At 37.1% G+C, this 21581-nt stretch overlaps 1 protein-coding gene across 5 annotated transcripts in view; it reads right to left on the reverse strand.

Moving 5' to 3' along the window:
* Nucleotides 1-2758: 2758 nt before the first annotated feature.
* The window catches only part of STK39 (serine/threonine kinase 39), a 269704-nt gene continuing 250881 nt past the window's right edge, over nt 2759-21581 (reverse strand). For 2 of the 5 annotated variants that reach the window (XM_054699833.1, XM_054699830.1), the window contains 3 exons: nt 10760-10824; nt 4199-4257; nt 2759-3259 (listed from right to left, as the gene is read on the reverse strand). In XM_054699833.1, coding sequence (XP_054555808.1) covers nt 3208-3259; nt 4199-4257; nt 10760-10824 — 176 coding nt within the window. In that variant the 3' untranslated portion in view covers nt 2759-3207. Of the gene's footprint in view, nt 4258-10759; nt 10825-21581 lie in introns of all 5 variants that reach the window. The other 3 variants (XM_054699831.1, XM_054699832.1, XM_037523465.1) reach the window with 3 other exon arrangements.

The following is a 21581-nucleotide window of genomic DNA, read 5'->3' on the forward strand; positions in this document are numbered from 1 at the left end:
ATCAGATATTCCTCTTCACTATAGTGGGTTGGACACGCTAACCCAAATCTGTGCATGCCTAACAATTGTGCAAAAACTAGTGGTGAATTTCTATATATGACCTTAACCTTTGTATTCACCTTGCTAATTCTTATTGTTACTACTTCTAATTTAGTCATGTATTTTTTGAATAAATTTCTTTATACTTTATAGCATCATACATGTTTCCAGTGTACAGCATTACAACTTTCTGTACACACCCTGTCATATTAGCACCAAAAGTCTAGTTTCTATCCAGTACCACACAGTTGATGCCCTCTACCCATTTCTTTCACCCCCAGCCCCTTCACCTCTGATCAAGTAATCTGTTCTCTGTATTTAAGAGGCTTTCTTTGTTTATTCGCTTTATTAATTTCTTTTCTACATAGGACTGAAATCATACGGTGTTTTTCTTTCTCTGAATTATTTCACTAATACCAATATTGTTGCAAATGGCAAGATTTCTTTTTGTATAGTATTCTCTTTGTGTTTCTCACATTTTCATTTATTCATTGATGAGCACTCTTAATTTTTAAGATTTATTTATGCATACAGGAGTTGGGGTGCAGGCCAGAGATGTGGGGGTGAGGATTCACCGCAGACACAGCGGGGAACAGAACAGGCAGATTGACCGAAGTACACTGCTGAGGGGAGCAGCAGGCGAGACAGGAGAGGTCTGCTGCGCCATGTGGGTTGCTCTCTAGTCAGCCAGGAATCGAACTCGTGCTGCAGTGGCTGCGGACTGCTTCATAGGTTGTGTCTTAACCTTGCGCCACCAGGGAGGCCCCCACTCTATTAATGTTTTGAGGAATCTCTATACTGCTTTTCATCGTGACTGTAGCAATTTACATTCCCACCAAGAGTGTGTTTCCTTCTTGCCAATAGTTCTTGTTGAGTCATCCTCACAGATTTGAGAGGACATTTCATTCTGGTTTTGATTTACATTTCCCTGATAAGTGATGAATATTCAGGAGCCTGTTGCTTCTTTGGAGAAGTGTCTATTCAGATCTTCTGCCTACTTTGTCAACTGGGTGGTTCAGTTTTTGATTTATGAGTTCTTTATATATTATGGATATTAATTCATAATGGATGTATGAGTTATGAATGTCCTCTCTACTCACAACTTTCAATTTGGTGGTGGTTTCTTTTTACTGTGCAGAAGCATTTTTGTTTGATGTTAATCCCATTTGTTAATTTTGCTTTTGTGTCCCTTCTGTTTGTGAATCCTTAAAGGCATCTGTAAGGCTGATGTCATGAGCATGTAGCCTCCTTTCTCCTTGTGTTTTATATTCAATTCTTTAATACATGTCAAATTAAATTTTGTGTCTAGCATAAGTTAGTGTTCTAGTTTCATTCTTTTGCATGTGGCTGTTGCTTTCCAGCACCATTTGTAGAAAATATTTTTGCTAGTTGTCCTATATGTATGGGTTTATTTCTGGGATTGTAATTTCATTCTTCTGTATGTCTTTTTATTCTAATACCATGTGCTTTGTTTACTGTAGCTTTGTAATATAGCGTGAGTCAGGGAGTGTGACAGCTTCATTTTTCTTTTTTCTCAGGATTGTTTTGACTATTTAGGGTAGCGTGTGGGTCCTTAATTTTTTTTTTAAACTTTTTTTTAATGTATTGTATTTATTTATACAAGCACTGGGTACAGTCAGAAGCGCGGGAGGGTGAGAGAATCCACCAGAGCCAGAGCAGGAAGCAGCGCAGACAGAAGGGCCGAAGTACACTGCTGAGGGGAGCAGCGGGCGGCAGGAGAGGTCTGCGCGCCATGTGGGACCCTCCTCCGGTGGCCGGGGAGCAGCCGGGATCGAACCAGCGCTGCAGAGGCTGTGGGCAGCTTCGCAACCCAGCGCTCAACAGCTGCGCCACCAGGGAGGCCCGGGTCCTTAAAATTTTAAGATTTTTTTTTGTTCTATTACTGTGAATGACACTGGGACTTTGATAGGGTTTACATTGAAATTGTATGTTGCTTTTGTATAGCACTATAGGCAAAAAGGTCACTTTAACAGTGTAATTCTGACAATCCATGTTGTATATAGAAATCTCCCATGTTTTCATTGTCATTAACTTCTCCAAATAGGTTTTAGTGGGGTCTATGCAGATTTTTATATATGTCATTTGCAAATACTGATATTTTACTTTCCAGTTTACATGGTTTTCTCTTCTTGCCTAATTGCTCTAACTAGACTTTCCAATACTATGTTAAATAGTAGTAAGAGTGGACACCATTGTCTTGTTCCTGATTTTAGAGGAAAGAGTATTTCACCATTGAGTATGGTTTTGCTGTGGTTTCGTCATATATTGCCTGTATTATGTAAGGTACATTCCTTCAATAACCACTGTATTGGGAAATGTTTTAACATAAATGCCTGCTGGATTTTGTCAAGTGGTCATAAATTTAGATGAATGATATTACTGGGTTGCAAAATTAGGGTTCTCTATTCATGTGTTTTACTTTGAATAGAAGAGTCTTTTCCTAAACTGTTTTGAGCTCTCTGAGGAATGGTCACTGTACCATTCCAGGTCTCAGTGCTGAACTGATGTGGCTGTAAGGAATTACTCTGTTATTCTTTGCAGTCCGATGGCTCTGATTCAAAGGCCTGCCTATGTGGAGTGAGACTGTCCCCTCTCTGTGACTGAACGGATGCCCTGTTCCTCCAGTAGGGCACTTCCCACCAGTGCCTTCTCACCAGGCATTTCCCGGAAGTGTTAAATACCAAAACAAGGTGACACATCTCTTTGTGCAATACACTTTTATTTTCCTTTAACCTTTGCAGTCATCTTCGAGTAATCTTTGTGTAAACAATAGAATGGAATGAAATTACATTAAATTGTATGCAAATGGCTCTAGAACACCTTAACAATCATGACAAGGCAATTATAAATAACTTTTTTCCTTAGTAATATATATTTGCTTTTTAAAGTACATGAAAGAGCTGCCATATCTAGGGTTAGCTAGGAAAGAGCAATGGTACGACCCTGGGAGCCCACCTCCCCTGCAAGTTTAGACGCCAATTTCGAAAATTCTAAGGTTTATTATTCCATAATATATAGTTAAGCAGAGGGCTACTTGGGTTGAAAGTATTTATTATTGAAACTTCACAATGTTTTACTCTTCAGTCATTGCACAAAACCCTTTGTTTTCTACTCCACCTGGGCCTTCTGCAGAAGTTCAAGTAAAACTCAGATTCCGGTTACTTTCAAGTTTATCGCCTTTGGAATGACAAAGTATAACCTCAAGAGAAGTCAAATCAGAGATGGGTACATAATTAGCAATCTAATAGAATGGTAACATTTTATAAAGCATTCTACATGTTCCAATGAAGCCAAACTTACATATGCCACTTTATGTAGAGGAAATTTTAGATCTGAGGCTATTACAGAGTAAAGCAGCCTCAGGTACATTCTTAATATGAAAGTTTGCAAGGCACCTCCCTCTCCCAAGAGACAATCAGATTGTGGATTGGCTTTTAGGCAAACCCAAAAAAGCATCTAATTCCTAGTTCAGTCATTTCAAAAATCAGAAGTTATAAATACTCCAAAGATAGACCTGAAACTTTTTGTTTAAATAACAAGAGATTAACTGCAAGAAGCATATAATCAAAACCTTTTTTTTTTCTTATAGCCAAGGTGTGTAATGCATAAATATATGAAAAATAAAATTCACAGTCAGTTTTAAAACTAGAATTCAAGTTTGGCTAATAAATCTTAATTTAATAAGTATTAATTTCTAAATACAACATAAGAGGCAGTATTGTCAGATGTACAATTAAAGTATTATAACAGAACGAACAACAATGAAAGAATAGGCTTCTGATAGAAAAAATTCCTTTTACCAATAAATAGGACCACCTGAGTGTTTTTCAGATTCTTTTCACTTAAGGGTTATCCGAATTGATTGCTAATATTAAATAGCTTTTGGAAAAATTAGCAACAGTCGTGCAGCTGTGGCATTTGCTTGTTCTCATGTTGTGGACTGCTAGAGAATAAAGCAGAACTTGGAGTGCTGTAAGTTTAAAAAAATTTTATCCTGTTTGGTCAAAGCCAGCCTCTTCACAATCTTCTGATTTTGCTGGGAGTGAGGGGGTGGGCAGGGAAAGGCTGAGGGGAGTGTGGTGAGGGGGTATGACAGATCAGGGTGATGTTAAGGGACATACATCAGCTGACACTCAACTGAGCAAACCCAATCAGCTTCACTTCATCAGGAATCTCCGACCCATCACAACCAGAAGCCTGAAAAGGGGAAAAAAAAAACCATCAGTGCTGGTTTGGTACTGCTGGTTGTTAAGAGACTTGCTGTTATGACGGCAGATCCAAGCAAAGGCACAGTCTGTGCTGGGCCGTATGTTCTAGGAGAAGCCTAAAGTCACTTTCTTGAATGACTTACTGGGTTATGTACAAAAAAAGAAGAGAATAGTTTTGTTGCCCATGAAAATACCACCAGGTCCAAGCTTATGACTAATGGAATAATGAACCTTATGACTGCCAAGAAATTAATTTCCAATGACTAAATAAAATGATTTTAAATCCTTACCAATTTAAAAATTAATATTATGAAAATACATGGATAAGTGATTTAATAGTTCGCTTAGGGGTAATCTGGTGTTTACCAGAATTATGTCCTTTGTAAAGCTGGCCAGAAAAAACTGCCCCCCCAAAATTGGTACAGCTCATGACAGATAACCATTATTTAAGTGCTGGTGAGTAACTTTTACAAGGGAAGGTACATAACTTTTTTGGTAATAGATTTTGCTTGTAATAATTAATTCACCTAAAATTGTAAATTATAGTGTCAAATACTTTACTTCAAAATCAAAATGAACTAGAAACATACCATTACCTGTCAAATCTCTTTTGCCCTAATTCATTACTTTTCCCTTCACTCACACAATACTCGGATCACCATGCCTAGCTGCCTCTATTCTATAGTACGTGAATCAAAATTTGACATCATGTAAGCACCACTAGTGGAGAGAAAATTGTTTGACTGGGAATGAGCAATTATTTATGAAGGACTATACAAACCTTTTCTAAGCAGGAATTAGGCAAAATTATTGTCAAAACCAAGTTTCCCTTGGAAAAAGCTATGTCCAATCATTACAATGAACTTGCTTAGCTCTGCTCCAAAAACAGTCTGTAAACTCAGCCCTCAATCCCAGCCTTTTCCTTTAAAATAGTCATGCAATTTAAATGCTTTAAAACAACTTCTCTAATACAGCATTCAATGGGAGTAGTTACATATAAGAAAATCAGTTAATAGCATAAAAATTAGGAATTTCAAAGAATTTACTTTGTGCCCAATGATTTCTCTAGTTTTATGACTAAATAACTCAGTATAGTTTTCATTGTTTTGAGTTGCCAGCAAAAGTAAGATTGGAAACATGCCTTCCCTGAGCACTTTTAACAAAATGTAGGCATGCAAGGCTTTTAACCTGAAATTTTCCAGTGGGTACTGGTGGTACTAATACTGTAATATTCACCTCCCCTACCATTTTTGTTGTCCCACTATCAATTTCTCTCTAAACCTTCGCTTTTATTCTCTTTTACCTAGCTGTTGCTCACGGCATCATTTACTTAACCCACTAAATGAAGACAGACAATTTGTGTAATTAACTGGCAACTGACAAACATTTGAGGACAAACTGCTCCTCTGGTAGTAACAAAAAGATTAGACTGGCACATGTAAAGAATATCAAAGCATTTCAAAGCTATACCAGAAAGTTGACATGAACAGCAAAAGTTATGACTAGAAACAAAATATTCAACAATGCTCTAACTAGAAGTAAAACATATATGTATACATATAAGTAAAACATATATGTGTATATATATATTCTTAAAAAGAATAAAGGAAATGGGTGATTTTTTTTTTTTTGTGGGTATGTTGCATCGGGAATCTTTACAATGTTCATATCCCTCCATACAGCCTCAGCTTCTCTGAAATGTTTCCTGGGAAAAGCCACAGTTGTCTGGCTTAGTCCTTCCTCCTCCACTACCTTGGTGGCTCTTACTGTAGCTTGGAGACACTGATGAGGAAAACAGGCAAGATTCTGAAATCTGGAGAAAGGGAACTGGAGAACCCTAGTGCAGTAGTTCTCTAACTTACTGATCTCAGGATCACTTTATTAAACTCTTAAAAATTATTGTACACTCCTAAAGTTATATGTATGTACTGTTTTAGAAATTAAAGCTTTTAGTTATTAAAGAACTGTTATATAAAATGACAAATATAAAGGTTCACTGAAAAGGAAAAACACTGGCTAGTTCAGCTCACAACCCAAGCAATCTTGTTAAGTGCTTTTCCTGGAGACAACATTGTATTGAAGATGTGCTTCCAATTTAATCACATAGAACTTTAAAATAATGTGTACTCAAGTTGGATGTTTCCTGTGTTACTAGGAAAATTCTAAGGGATACTGACCTTTTTTGTATTTTAATTAAATTATAGTGACTGAATACATGCATGGCTTTGAAGAACATGACGCTAGTAGTTTGATGCCCTGCCTTGATTTATTATAATCGGCACTTTTACCCACCAAGCAAGGTAATATCTTACTATATTTTGAAAAAGGGCTATATTTGTGAACCTTGGTTTCAAGGGAAAGTGTATAAAACCATGCATGCTGTCACTCAAATGTCTGTATTCCGAGTCCGAAAAAACCCCACACCATCTCACTCCTTCTGCCAGGCCAGCAGGTATGGCCTGTATCTAGAGGAGCTGCTGAAATGTGGATTTTCCAGTTTTGATCATAAAGATTTCTTCTCCCTCTGAAATGAGTGCACTTTAGAAGCACCCAGAGAGTTTGAAGACATTACCAATGTCTGCGCCACCCTCGAGATTGTGACTGAATTAGCATGGGCACTGAGATTTTCCAAAAGTTCGGTAGAGTTTGAAAACTGTTCCAGAACTCCAAGTTTCCTTTGGATCAGTGGTTTTCAATTTTTTTTTTTTTTTTAAATCAGAATCACTGGGAGCACTTATCAAAACAGATTCTTGCGCCCAACCCCCAGGGATAGACTCCTTAGGCCTGGCGTGGACCCTAGGCTTTACATTTTTTAATCAAGTTGCAGTCTCCAGGTGAAGCTGACACCCCCAGTCTGGGGACCACACACACATATTGTTTTAGACAGGAGCAGGAGGCTCTGCGATAATGCTAAATGGAGTTTCTTAGCTGAGAACCTCCCTGAAGATCTTTATGTCAACTTTCTCTGCCCCAAGTAGGAGGAGAAAGCTTATACATGTATGAGGTTAAAATCTACCATTCAGTCTTGGCTTTAGGGCAACATTTATCCAAAGTACAGATAATCATGTGGCCTCCAACTATTCCTAAGCTAAAAGCCTCTAAAAATAGGCCCTTTAGTTGTTGTCAGAATGCTTAGGAAATTCCTGTTTGCAATGTGTGTTATTAAACTTCAGTAACTAATATCTATAATGCTCATGTAAATGTGTACTAATTGGATGTTAATTACATGTAATTAGAATTTGAATTCTACCTTCAAAGACAAATGTCCTATTTTGTATTTTCATTGATATAACTGCAAAATAGCAATTTTTTTAAGGATTTAAGAAACTTATAAAGATGCATCAAAGCTTACAACTCCAACACATTGCTAACAGGTCAAAACCAGAGCATATAATACTTAAGCGATAATACAGTGGCTAAACCACTTTATTAGATGTGGTAAAAAGGCTTATCTCCATACCCTGGCCATGCCAATAATGGAAATCATACTTCACTTAATATTTTAGTTGTCCAATGTAGCTACAGATCTCACTGGGCAGAGAAAAAAGTAATTGCACTTGTTTATATAACCAATATACTGCCCTTTGGGCCATTGCTTTTTTGATATACAAGGACCTTTTTAAACTTGAGCCAAATTTTGGAATTGTCAGGGGGTGCTTTTAAAATTCCCGAAGTCCAGGCTGAATGAAGAGCATTTAAATTAGGCTGTCCTAGTAAAGGACCCAGGCTCTAGTAATTTTTTAAAGTGTCCCTACCACCCCAAGTGAAATCACTGTGCAGTAGGGTATAAAAAAATCACAGTACCAAGACAGTGTCATGAAAATTGGCTAAGAAAACAGTGACAGTCTCATTTAGAAAGCAAAGAAAGTTCTGAGAGTAAAATGATGAATAGCTGAGAAAAAAGCCCACAGGAGCAGTAGCTTTGAGGAAAAATGCTTCTGAAATATTTTCATCTTTTATTCTTCAATAAAATAACCAAATTGATGAAGCAAATACATTTGAATCTTGTGGTTCTACCACACAGTATCCTATAGAAAATTAGGACAAAAATCAGTTTAAATGAGCTTTGTTAAATGGATCTCAAACTGACTGGCAACTGTTACCAACGAAGAAACCTCAGGTCTTCACTATGCTGGATGAAAAGAGGTTAAGTGACATAGCAGGTCTCTCCTGACTTGGCTTTAATAGTAACTCTTTTGGGGAAAAAGTCATCAATATCCATTTACTGGGACCACCACATTTCTGTAAACAGAAAACTCTGTGCCACACTAGCCAATATAACTCAATCTGGATCTTAAGGTACAATGGAGACAGTCTCAACCAATGTGTCCAATGTCTAAAGAGCGACTCCACAAAGAAACAGAACACAACCATGAAGCTGCAGGATCCTGCTTCTAAGAATGAATAGTTGTTAAGAGTATGATGAGAGCTGAATGTGTAGCTCCTGCACTGCATGATCCTGTGCAAGTGAACCCCACAGAACTTCAAGTCCTAAGATATAAAAAAGACCTAATGATTATCACCATCTCCTGAGCTCATGAGGACTAAATTAACTGCAATGAAGTATGCAAAACTCAAGATTTCCTGACAGAGTGGACATACAAGAAATAGTAGTGATTCTTGTTATTTGTCTAGGCAGGGATTCTGAAAAGAGGGCATGAAGCAGATGTCACCATCCTCTTTTATAGGGATATGAACAAATTATAAAGGAAACATTGATGGCTAAAGTTTTTCTAAATCAGGCTTTTGTTACTCTGTTGTATTTTAACTTTGACTTGGTCCCTGCTATGTTCCAGTTACTCTGCCTGCTTGGAATCTCTAGAATTATTTGTATCTAATAAGATTCTACACAATTTTAATATAATACAACCCCATGGGAGAGAGGATAGGCGCAGTATCTCAGTCAAGACTGGATGTTGGAGAAAACAAAATTTCACAATTGAAACATGTCTCAGTGTGTCGATGAAATAAAGAAGTATCTTGTGTAAATTGGGGGACTATATATAAAGTAAAAGAGATAAAATTAGAAGATGGTAGATAAAGAAAGGTGAAGCAGGAGACCCATTTTAGAAGAGGTCAATAAAAAGCCACAAAAGTGGAGCATTTGGGGACTGTAGATTTACAGAGTGGTCAACTGAGCTGGTGGCTAACTGTAGGCCAACTGGAATTCTGCTAAGGTGCTAGCAATGGGGATGAAGTGAAGACAGAATCGAGAGACTTAAGGAATAAACTGGTAAAGGAAGGGGAGTTTTAAAATACCTATACTATATACATATATGTATATACATATTCTATATTTTATACATATGTATATACATACGTATATACATATTTTTACAAAACCTTCAGTGGTAGGAAAAGGCCAGGGTCTCTTGTTTTATAAGGAAGTGATTTTAGAAGGAATAAGCCAGTATGCAAGTATAAACAAATATGTATGTTGGCTTGAAATGCTTACCAACACAAGGTACCATTTTTCATCAATCTATTCTCATAAAGTTTACAAGGTGTAGATGAATTAGAAACCTAAGAGGTGAAAAGATGCATTTTTCAATTTGTTAACTCTATGAATAAAATGTTATTGCAGCAAAATGATAGATAGATTCTTTCTGTGACAATCTTTTGTTTTTATCACACAGCCTGGCCATTCTGAAATTAGATGAGAAGCAAGACCCAGAAAGCTAATTAGCACCAGGCTAACATTCACTGTAAGTAATCATTTAGCATTTTTTTCAAACACACATTTTCTATTAGAGTTTTCATGGGAAATAGAGATAGATCAATATATGCTGTGCACAGCAAGGATTGGTTGCCTAGATCTTAAATTGCTGGTGGCATTCTGATTGACCTTTGATTAGATTTATAACTTAAAAATGAAAAAAACTTTCAGGAAAAGTCACTTTTGACTATTTGGAATAACCCCAGGATACTCAGTATTCTCAATCTCTGTGGCCACCCTGGCTCTTAAATTTAAAATCTAGTGCAGAAAGCATGCTGGGATATCTCCTCTTTATGAGAATCTCTCACTGTGATTTGAAATGTGGAGTTAAAATGTTAGGCCTTTGTTCACTAGCCTTCAGTGAGCCATCCTACAGTCGCGTCTAATTACCTAAACCATTTCTACAACAATCAGCCTCAAGTTTTCAAAGTTAGTCCCACTTGGCTTTCACTTTAGAGAAGCTTTATTAGGTGTACAGAATTGTTTTATTTTGTCTATACTGTCAGGTTGCCATGCAAAATGGCTTGAAGATTTCTCAAATGGCCACTTCTAAAGATATAATTGGTAAAAGAACAAATTATGCTCACAAAAGAGGAAATTTCCAGTCATGATAAGAAAATGTTCCCACATGTTGAAGAAACAAGTAACAAATGCAAAAGAGGAGAAATACCCCAAAGTAAAACAGTAACAGAGCAGGTGATTAAACCGCATTACTATTCCTTGCTGGCAGAACAAAGCAAAATATTTACCTTTTTTTCCATAACTTTCTACTTACCAACTTAAATGTCAATGTTTTTAAAGCTTTGGGATCATCTACAATCTTCTGTAAATTAGCAGCCACTGTAATATATAAACATGGAGAAAGTGTCCAAATTATTTCCAATAACACTGGATTTCCACATTAATGATTCAGAAAATTTGATAACGTAAAAAATTATTTTGCAGAATATTGTAAGTAGGAAATGTCAGTTGCTTGGTCATATCTTCAGCACATATAAATTAATCACAAAACCTTGGCCATACATTTCATAGAAAATCAAAAATTATTTTCTAATTGAAGGAAATATCAGTCTCCATTGTTTTTTTTGGTTCAACGCTCATTATCGAGAAACTTATTAGCCAGTAGAGGGCAGTACAAAAACAAGAGGCAAGGTATTGCCAAGAACTGTTTCTCTGGAAATAATAGGTCAGCACATTTGAACTACTCTCCTTAAAATTTGCTTGCTTCTCTGAACCCATTTTTAACAAAGCAGCCAAATACAGTAGATAACTTTTATGACGTGGGCATTTGTTTTCATGCTTTTGTGGCTTTTTTTTAGAGAAGTGTCACCTTGAGCAATATATCAAGTCTGCTGAACAGGGTGGAGCACTAGAGACTGTCGGTTTGGAGTGCAATAGTGAAGGTATGTTTTCAGAATTAGCCAAGTTCATCAGAGAGCCATCCACTCTTCATGCTACTCTTACTGTTTATGAGCAGGATTATCAAAGGGTAATGAGGACAGAAATTAAAAACCTTGCTCTTTCCATATCCAAACCTGAAATGTCTAAAGTAATGAGGGTCAAGTAAGGGCTACTGGCTATGGAAAGGAGGGTCCTGTTTCTCTTTTTTCTCATCAGGAAAGTTATCTAAATATTAAGATTAGTAAACAAATTTTTTGATAAGTTTCAAGGCGGAGGTTTGTTAGAAAGAAATCTGTGCAACTTTTGTAATTCTCTAAATTTGACTGAAACAACCTGTATCTATGCATTTTATGCACCCAAAGCTTAATTCCTTTAATTTAGCTGCAGAGGAGGAAAAAAATATGTAAGTAATCTGCAATGTTTCATTTGTGGTAATAACCCTTCCTTCAGCCCCCTATTTTCCCCTGCACTTTCTTTTGTCCATACAAGCAAACTTAAATACACATATCACATATATCCTGGGCCGCACCAATCTTCTTTTGGTCTCAACAGTCTCCTGAATATATAAAATCATCTAGCAACCCATGCAAAAACATTGGTTTATGGAGTGCAAAGCTCTGCTGCAATGTATTGTCCACATGCAAATTGAAGTAACTGAACATATCACCATTTTCTTAAAACATAAAAATGTTCTAATAGTTTCAATATGGGCTTATTTCATGAGGAGCCATAAAGTCTTTGTATGAATTTCAGTTCTTTCATTAGAATCTCTGTTAATATGGATGACTTACCACCTTGTTCTGGGTCATCTACTTCCAGTCTGTTCTCTAATGTTCCACCAAAATCAGAACTCTGTCCTATACCAATTCACAGCCTGGTCTCTGGTGACCTGCACTGTGCTAGGGCCAGTTTCCAAGGAACATGACTAACCTATTGTAGACTAGAGGGCATTATTGAGCTACTAGCATCTTAAACAATTATCCCAGAAACCACACGCCCCAATTGTAAATCCTACACCTTAGAGATATTAGAAATTCAAATTCTGTCTTCGGCTCAAAGCAAAAATAGCAAAACTGGCCACTTACCTGATTACTTAGCCCAGCTGCTAGGCTTATTTTCAATTTAGTTGATTCTAATTTGTTGTAAAGTGCTATAAAATACCTTCATTTAACTGACATCACATAAAATTCAGGGTGATGCTAATTTCTCTTCCAGTAGCAATGCTCATTAAAAAGATGGGTGTCACTGTTTCTCCCTTCTCCTGACTGTGCACCTGGATTTCAAAAATAAAAATGCTCCTTACCTGGAACGTGAGCTGAGAAGGAAGGGCTGGGGAAGGCTGGTTGGTAATTTAGAGCTTTATAAGTATGCACCTCATGTTTTAAGGTACTCTAGTTTCCAAAAAAAAAAAATGGGGCTTCTGAATCCTGCATACTCAGTGGCCATCAACATGTCTAGTTGTTACAAGCTTTCCTAAATAAAACTCATTCACTTGGCTTTTGATGTAAGCTGTCATCTCCTATGAGCTCATCTCTCCTCCCCAGCACACTGCCTTTGGGCTAAAGAAGTACATGGATAATACTCGCTGAGATCCAGGGTTTGTCAGCCCTACACTGGTACTGGGGCTACAAGATGCTCTTGTGTAAGCAGTATTTTTCTTGCTATTTTTGTGCCCCTGTGTCACAATTTAGCCTTAAGTACCTGTCAGGGCTAGAAGTTTCTATTTGCTTTCATGGATAATATTTGGCCTAAGGTATGACAAGAACTGCGCTTTGTGAAACCATAATATCATTAACAGCCACATGAAAAAGGTACTGATGCTCATCGCCTCTTTGAACCTAAACAGAGAAGACTGTCCTGGGGATAATCTATTAGAGGCAAGACAGCAAAGCCAGTGTTCATTTGGCAAACTAAGGCATTCTCTAGGTGCTGTTTTCTCTATAAACGCCTTGTACTAGTCAAATTCTCCACATTTTGAGTTAGAAAAGTAACAGTTATACAATGACTATTTACAGCCTGTGTTTGTATTCCAAGTGGTTAGTGAAAAGATGCACTGGTATCTGGGGAGAGAAGTATATTTTACAACATTCTCATAGTACTGCTGTTGTGATGACGATGAGTTAATTTACTTAATTCAAACTATTCCTAATCAAAATGGCAGAAAATGCACCAGTAAATACCAAGTGTGGGATGTTCTCCTCGTAAGAAGTTCCGAGATGAGACAAAAGTGTAAACGCGGGTTACCTGACAAGGTGATAACTTCACAATATTTTTTTTTCCTCTCAATGACACACTCTAAACATTTTGCTCTGTTTATTGTATTGCTGCAGAAAGGCAGCATGAGATTGCAAAGAGAGACATGGGTAGCAAAAGAGAAGCCAAGCTGTAAGTGAGGAGAAAAGATGACAGGAAGCTGGTTTGCTAATGGAAAATGCTATATATAACACTAATGCAAAATTATAGCTCATTAACAATTCACTTTGAAGAAAATAAAGATTCACCATTATTCCCCTAAACCTACAGGCTCTGTCTTCATGAGATGAGTGTAGCATAGTGTACAAGCCTGAACTCTTCAGCCAGAGAGCTGAGTTGAAATCTGGTCTCTTGAGGCTATATTATCTGTAAAATGTGAATATTGTGAAATTGATACAAACATAACGATATTACCTAAGGAGGCATCAACTTCAGGATAAAATCCAAGTTTTTAATGTGGTCCATTAAGACCCTCCATGGAGTGGCCTCAACCTACTTTCTTCTTTTGACTATTGCCTATTCCTACCCTGAACTTTACAGAAAATACTTCAAGCCCCCTCCCCCATCTCCACCACTACTCTTATCATTGTATACTGAAATAATCCATTACTGATCTGATGTCACGGCTAAACTCAAATTCTTTAATAAGCCAGGCAAAATCTTAGTCACCTCTGCAAAAGGTTTTGTCTTTGAAAGCTATCCACATGTACAGAGACTGACAGCTTCTCTCCACTGCAGCTACCTAAGCAGGACCCTATCATCTCTCACCTTTTACAATAGCCTGTTGTCTCCCTGCTCCCATCCTTGTTCCTCAGTGGCCTCATCTTCTAATGAATAATCAAACCAAGGTTTTCTATTCAAATCCTTTGGTAACTTTGCAGCTTAGACTAAAAGCCACAAGACACCACCATCCTTTCTCGTTGCCCCTGCTCCAGCCGCAGTAGCCTCCACACTGATCACTGAGCATTCAAATCAGGCTGCTGCCTAAGTACCTGCTATTCCTTCTTCTGGAAATGCTCTTTCTCCACGATTGTCCCCGTCCTCCCTTCCATGTTCTGTTCACATGTCCCTGACTGCTCTATCAACATCCCTACCATTCTCTATCTTTATCATAGCATTTATCGTCACCATGCACACTATGTATTTATGAATTTATTTTTGGATGTGGCCGTTTTGTTCACAAGTTTGTTCCTAGTGTATGACAGCATTGAGAGGGTTCCAAGACTTACAAACCCCAAGTTAAGACCCTCTTATAGCAGAATTACTTAGAATTTTTTACAAATGTGTCTCCTCAGTAATAATCCTAGTTAGTTTTACGAAAGCAAATTAACTCTTGGCTCATCCCAAATGAATATTAGATATGCTAAGCAACTGTGATTTTTAAAGATTTGCCATTTTCCACTCAGTTTTTTTTTTTTTTCCCCAGAGATGAGTCACTCATCTCACAAACCAGTAGACTAATATAGGAAGTAACCTAAAGGGAATCTATAATGGGTAGAGGATGGACACGATCAACATCAGTGTGACATCAAAGATAGTTGCAACAGTGGGGACTAAGTCTTACCTCTACCCTTCCTTCTTTTATCTTTTCCCCCAGGAAAAAAGACCAGCCACTCCTGGAGGAACTATTCTCTGGCGGACCAAGTAATGCAAGGTGTGGCATGTAGTGGTTACTTGGTGTACAACTGAGATCTTGAGAGCTGGGGCAGCTGTCTCCCATCTGCTAGGGCTAGAGGTGCTTCATTCCTCTTTGGAAATTCCAGAGTTCTATCCCACCCAAGGTCAGGTCCTCTTTCCAAAGGCAGTCTGCGCACAATGACTAGGCCTAGAGAGTAGAAAAACCCATTGCCTGGGGGTGGGACAACCTTAAGGGTCATCACAGATCCAAAATATCTTGTGGAATTAGTTGAGATCTGTGTGGTGGCTGAGTAAAATTTTAATTACTTCATCTACCAAAGTCTAGTTCCTTTACTCCCTCACAGTTTGTTGGTTCAAAAAAATACTCCTTAAGTGCTACTTATATGCAAATCTATGTCTTTGGGTCTTTTTCCTGGAAAATCTTATGGCTCCTTAGAAGGTGTTTCCATTATCAAATTTTCAAGACAGTGTAAATATAAGACAGAGAAAAAAGGGGAAATGAATATATTACATGCTATTTTTCTTTGCATTTTACTCAGAATTAGAATTCTGGATGGAAAAAAAAGGAGGGGTAAAAGATTTTAGCAATGTTACAGGTATTATAAGCAAGCAGTATTTGAGACTAAAATGTCAGACAGACTTGAACATTAGTATTTACATATAGCAGAAAGGATTATGGGAAATAAACAGAAATAGACTTGCTATTCTATTTAAGGACTAGGTAAATTCCAGTTATTAGTATTACCTTGACGTAATGGAAAAGTTGGAAGCAGTTTAGAAAAAACTGGCTAGTATTGAATCTGTCCTTTAAAATGTAATCATAAAATCGACATTTTGATCCTGAATTTCCTTTACTGTGTTTAAGGCAGAATTTTATGAACTGGACCATAGTTTAGTAATGGAAGTGTCCAATAATCATTGTTATTATTGCTCATTTTGAGAATAATGGAATGGTATAATCAATGAGATTGTGGCCTCACTTAGCTGGTGGAATGACATACCACTATGTTTATCATTTAATTCCTCTTTAGAATGAGGATGAAATAAAAAAAAAAATACTGTATGAAGAATGGATGAACTCTAAAGCTATGCTTGCCAAAAATACTCAGCATTCATCTGAAATGAAGGTGAGAAGTATTGCTTGGGAGTCACTGCTGTTGAAAAGCTCATTGTTTCTTCAAAAATTAGAATTATCTAAGCATGTTCACCTGGGGTTCTAGTCTTGAAACCCTCTAAATTGTAGGCAAAACAATGTGAGCACATTTCTGGGGTAGAGGTTGTAGCTTTTACCAGATTCCCAGTGGGGGTAGTGTCCTTTACAATCTTAACAATCACCACCTCAAATACTAATATCTTTTTTATACTAATGTAAACAGCTTATAGGAGCTATTTTAACCAGTAAAAATGTCATCACATACAGAAAACATCACAAGCAAGATAATCAACATACATCTATCACACCTAAACATTTCCTGAGAACCTTTTTGATTCCCCCCCTTCTTGCCTTCCTGCTCCTCTTTCTATTCTCCTAAAGAAACCACAGATCTGTTTTCTCACTATAGATTAGCTTGCATGTTCTAAAGTTCAGTTTTATGCAAATGGAATCATACAAAACTCAGCCATAGTCATCTTGTCTTGATAGTTCTCACATATCAGTTATTTTGAAATCCATCTGTGTTGTAACATTTATCAATAATTCCTTATTGCTAACTAGTATTCCACTGCATGAATATATCAATTTGATTATATATTTACCTCTTAATGAAGTGAATAGGATTGTTTTCAGGTTTTGCTGTTGAATGTCATCAACATTCATGTAAAAGTCTTTGTAGAGACATAGATTTTCCTTTCACTTGGGTAGCTCTACCTAAGAGTAAAATGGCTGATCATATGGAAGATGTAGGTTTAACTTAACAAATTATCATTTGTTAAGCTTTGACAATTGTGGCTGAAATAATTTTAAGCAATACACCAACAGTATATAAGAATTCCCAGTTTCTTACATACTTACCAACACCTAGTATGATCACTCATTTTAGGTTTAGCCTGTCTAAATAATATATAGCGGTATCTCATTGTAGTTTTAATTTGCATTTTCCCTAATGGAAGATCTTTGCATATGTGTATGCGTGTATTTATTTTTTTGATGGAGTCTTTTTAAAACCACTTTGTGAAAATGAAAGCATTAAGGGTCTTCCATAAATGCAAGTGTGTACTTTGGAGTTCAGTGAAATTTGTTGTTTTCTAAAAATAACCAAAAGTCTTTTTTAAGGAACTATTAGCATTTCTTCATCTGAGAGGTAAGATGTTCAGTGAATATCCATCAGAACACCTATTAATCTCTCCAGTAAATGAACTGTATGCATATTCACACATTTATGTATTTATCAGAGAGCTGAAGCAAGATCAATCCACATCTTGTAAAATCTAGTGTTTCTCTTACAGTTCAGAAGCCTCAGCAATCTACCATTAGAGATTTTTAAATGTGTAGTTCACGAGTTTGAGAGGAAATGAAGGAATGCAAATAATCAGAGCAGGTAAGATACAGGTAAGCCATCCATCTCTGATTTCTAGAGGCACAAAGAAAAGTCTTTTCCAGTTTTCACTGTGAACAGCAATAAGGTCTTATTTAACTGTGTTTGATATCTAATTCCAAGAGAAGAGTCTTATACCCAGGAGCATGTTCTGGAAATATTAACAAGACTACATAAGACTATATAAGGCATGAAGGCAGAACATAATCTGGGGTTCTGATGACAATCTCCAACTCTTGCTGAGGGAAAGCTTACATTGCAAAAAAATACAACAATTTAAGAAAACAGGACAACTGCTCTCCAACACACTATGACTAGGACTAAACGCAATTTGTGTCTCCTACAATACTTACAATCATTTGATTAAAAACACTTAGAGAAACAAGCTTAAAGCTGTCTTTAGAACTTTTCTAGAATTTTTATGACTTGGCAAGGTCATAATCAGGCAGAGGAAATATGCCCAAGAGAAATGAAACACTTCAGAAGATCAACTATTTCTTATGATCCTTTTTATTTTACCTTGATATGTCTTTTAAAGAGGGTTTTTAATAGTCACATATGAATAGGTCATACACAGCTTGAAATTTAACCTAGTGGCTTCTGGACTGGGAAAAGCTTTGAAAAAGTTAAAATTAATGAGACAGTAAATACACTGATATGAGGAATGCTACTTAAATTATGGGCCAACGCAGCCAACTGAGGCAGAGCCATCTGGCCTAAGGACAAAACTTAGAGAAACCTGAAGGACTCTGAGCCCAGCCCATAGTGGCAGGCTTCCAAACAGAAGCATTTCTCACACATGTGGCTAGCCTGCATGGTGCAGGTTTACATCATGCGGCACTGCCCCAGAGAGGGACCTTTATTTTATCTTCCTTTCTTGAGTTTTTAATCTTTTATTGGTGGTAGATTCTTAAGTATTTTAAATAAGGATTCAGTAGTCTATGAAATATACAGAGCAATGTTGAATACTTTTACCACTTCAATAAGAAGAAATCACATCAATTCAAGTGCTGGCTATATTCTAGGTTAGGCCATAGCCTAAAGAAAACTGGAAATTGAATCCTGTTTATATACTAATGTGAAACTTTGGAAAATGACTTTTCTTGTGCCTGAGACAAGTAAAACTCAGAGTAGCTAGTTGCCAAAATGTTTACCAGTTCACATGAGGTAAGGAGTGTGTACTAGATTCTAAGTCAACCATTGCTTTCTTCACTGAGAAAGTCTTGCTATCAAAAAAAAAAAAAAAAAAAAAAGGTCAGCTGAACTGCACAGTGTACAGCTCTGAGAGGAGAAGCATCAAAGACCAATAAATAGGCACCATTTTTCCTTCCTCCCCTATCCTTGGACTACAGTTTCCATCATGCAATGCTGAAGTGGGGCAGCTAAAAAAGGAGCATGCCAGATATATTGATATAATGGAAGTAGAATGAGGAGTGAGGAGATACATGTGGCGGAGAGATACTTGGAAAAGAAACACGTGGAGAGGCTGTTCCTTGGACTTTAGCATTTTAGCAGCGACAATGGCAGCCTGGTGTGGATTACATGGTACATTTTGGGTTTCGGATATCTTCTGTTCCAGCCTAACCCTTTTCTTGTGGCTCACTACCCGAAGGTTCCTTGTGGCAAACTTTCAGGCGTCAGTGTCCTGCTTTGGGCTCAACCTGTTTTTGGTGGGCATTTGCCCACAAGGAGGTCAGTAATTTTTGGAGTTCTACTGGAAATCTGTTATTTAAATAAAATACTCTCCTCTCACTGTATGAGAATTTTCACACCAATTGAAGATATCTGAGCATTCTGAAAATCTGCTTTCTTGACACTGAGTGCATGGATGGCCAAACCCTTTTAGACCATACAAAATGAAGTTACTCCCCTTAACAGTTTAGGATTCCTGAGTACTTCCTTAGCTGTAGTTAACATTAATAATGTAGTTGGTTGACAATGTGGCATAAGCTATGGAATGGATCACATCTTGAGTGGCACTGCTACAGACTGTTCCCAAAATAGTATTAAGTGCCCATCCTTCCTCTACCATTCTTGATGGATTGGTTAGGATCAATATAAGAAAAATGACTGGAATTGTTAAATAATACTTCCAACAACAGGGTAAAATACTTAAATGGGAACTTTTCCAAAATAATTGATGGTAAAATATGACATGAAGTGGGAAATAACAAATGTGGAAAAAATCTTATGCAATACAAAAATTAAGAACTCCATGAAGGTGCATCTTTTCTCAGTGTTCTATTCAATGTAACATCTGTATTTTTTTTACTCATTATTATTGTTGTATGAAAATAAACTGGATGGATTTTGATAGACTTTTACTTTATACCTGCAGCTTTGATCTTATATAATAAACTGAGATTTAATTGCAGGGAACAAAGGTCTCACTTTAACACTAAATCTGAAAGGCCAGATCTATAACCTCCCCCCCCACCACATCCTTGAAGCTCAGCATGCAGTTTACTGGTAACATGAAGGGAGTGGCTAGAGACAGCAAAATGTTCTGCTTAGGGTGGCAGAACAGAATTATTCAATGCTGATGGCCCTGCTAGAAATCTGAGGTACCGCCTAGCTGTGCTGAGGGACACCTGGAAGCACAACACAAGAAGTTGTTAAGTCACCATTTGCTGGAGTCATTGGGAAATCAGAGGTTAGTAAACATAAAATGGTACTACAGTTAAAGGTTGACCTGTCCTACTGTCAAGCAAGTATAGAAAGGAAAGTTTGAACATTGTTACAGTGGCCCTGGATTTACTTTCTCATTTAGTAATCCTTTTTTTCATTTTGCACTAAACATTTTTCAGCAAAGTGAACTTCTTAAAAGTGCACATATAAGAAAAACTTAAGTACTGAATTTGCTTCTCTTGAAGGTCATGTAACTTACACAAAACGTCAATTTTTTACCACCTAACCTGGGGGCTGTAGTTATATCACTGACCCCAAGAACATCAAGAGGTAACTGAAGAAAAAGACCTAACAGATACAGTTGTAGAATGTTTACATATCACTAAGAATGTTTACATATCACTAAGAGCTGCTTTTCTATTTTGTAATCTCATACACCTTGGTTTGTATGAGAAATTGATGTCACTCTATGTAAAGAGGGACTGGCCTGGAACTCCCTGAAAGTAGATACCACCTGTTACCTCTAGATTTCCAGTAGCAGTACCCAGCACTGAATTTGCCACCTACTGGGTGCTAAATAATGAACAAAAGATTCACTTTCTTTTGAGTACCTAGTTGCCACAATTAGGAAGTACGTGCTCAGAAACTAGTATCTCCCCTGACCCCCTACCCCACCACCAAAGCTGAATATAGCGCTGATCCAAATGAAGTTATAAAAGCTTGTCATTTCAAATCTCCAGATTCCACTTCATATTACCCACCCCATTCCACAGAAGTAACTTCCCTGACCTTATTAACAGAGAGGCTCTGGTTAGCTAACAGCTGTACATCTAATAGCCAGCACAGGGCCTGACTCACAGAAGATGCCTATCAATAATTATGGAATGAATTAAAATAAATTGACAGATTTTGTTGAGGATAATAGTTGACTCTTCCAGGCATCTGCAGTTAATGAGACCTGATCTCTCATTACAGATAGAAGGGTGAATTTCATAGTAGAAATATGTTAGGCAGTTAGAAATGAATTGATATGGAAATACTTTATTATGGAAGGAAGGGATAGGGTAGCTCTCCCCCAAATTCAACTAATCCTAAAAAATTTCAAACATAATTAAAGAAAAAAAAGTTCAGACATTAAAGTAT

The sequence above is a fragment of the Talpa occidentalis genome, unplaced genomic scaffold, assembly GCF_014898055.3.
Source record: "Talpa occidentalis isolate TD23 unplaced genomic scaffold, MPIMG_talOcc4v2.1 talOcc4.3, whole genome shotgun sequence".
NCBI classification, from domain to species: Eukaryota; Metazoa; Chordata; class Mammalia; order Eulipotyphla; family Talpidae; genus Talpa; species Talpa occidentalis.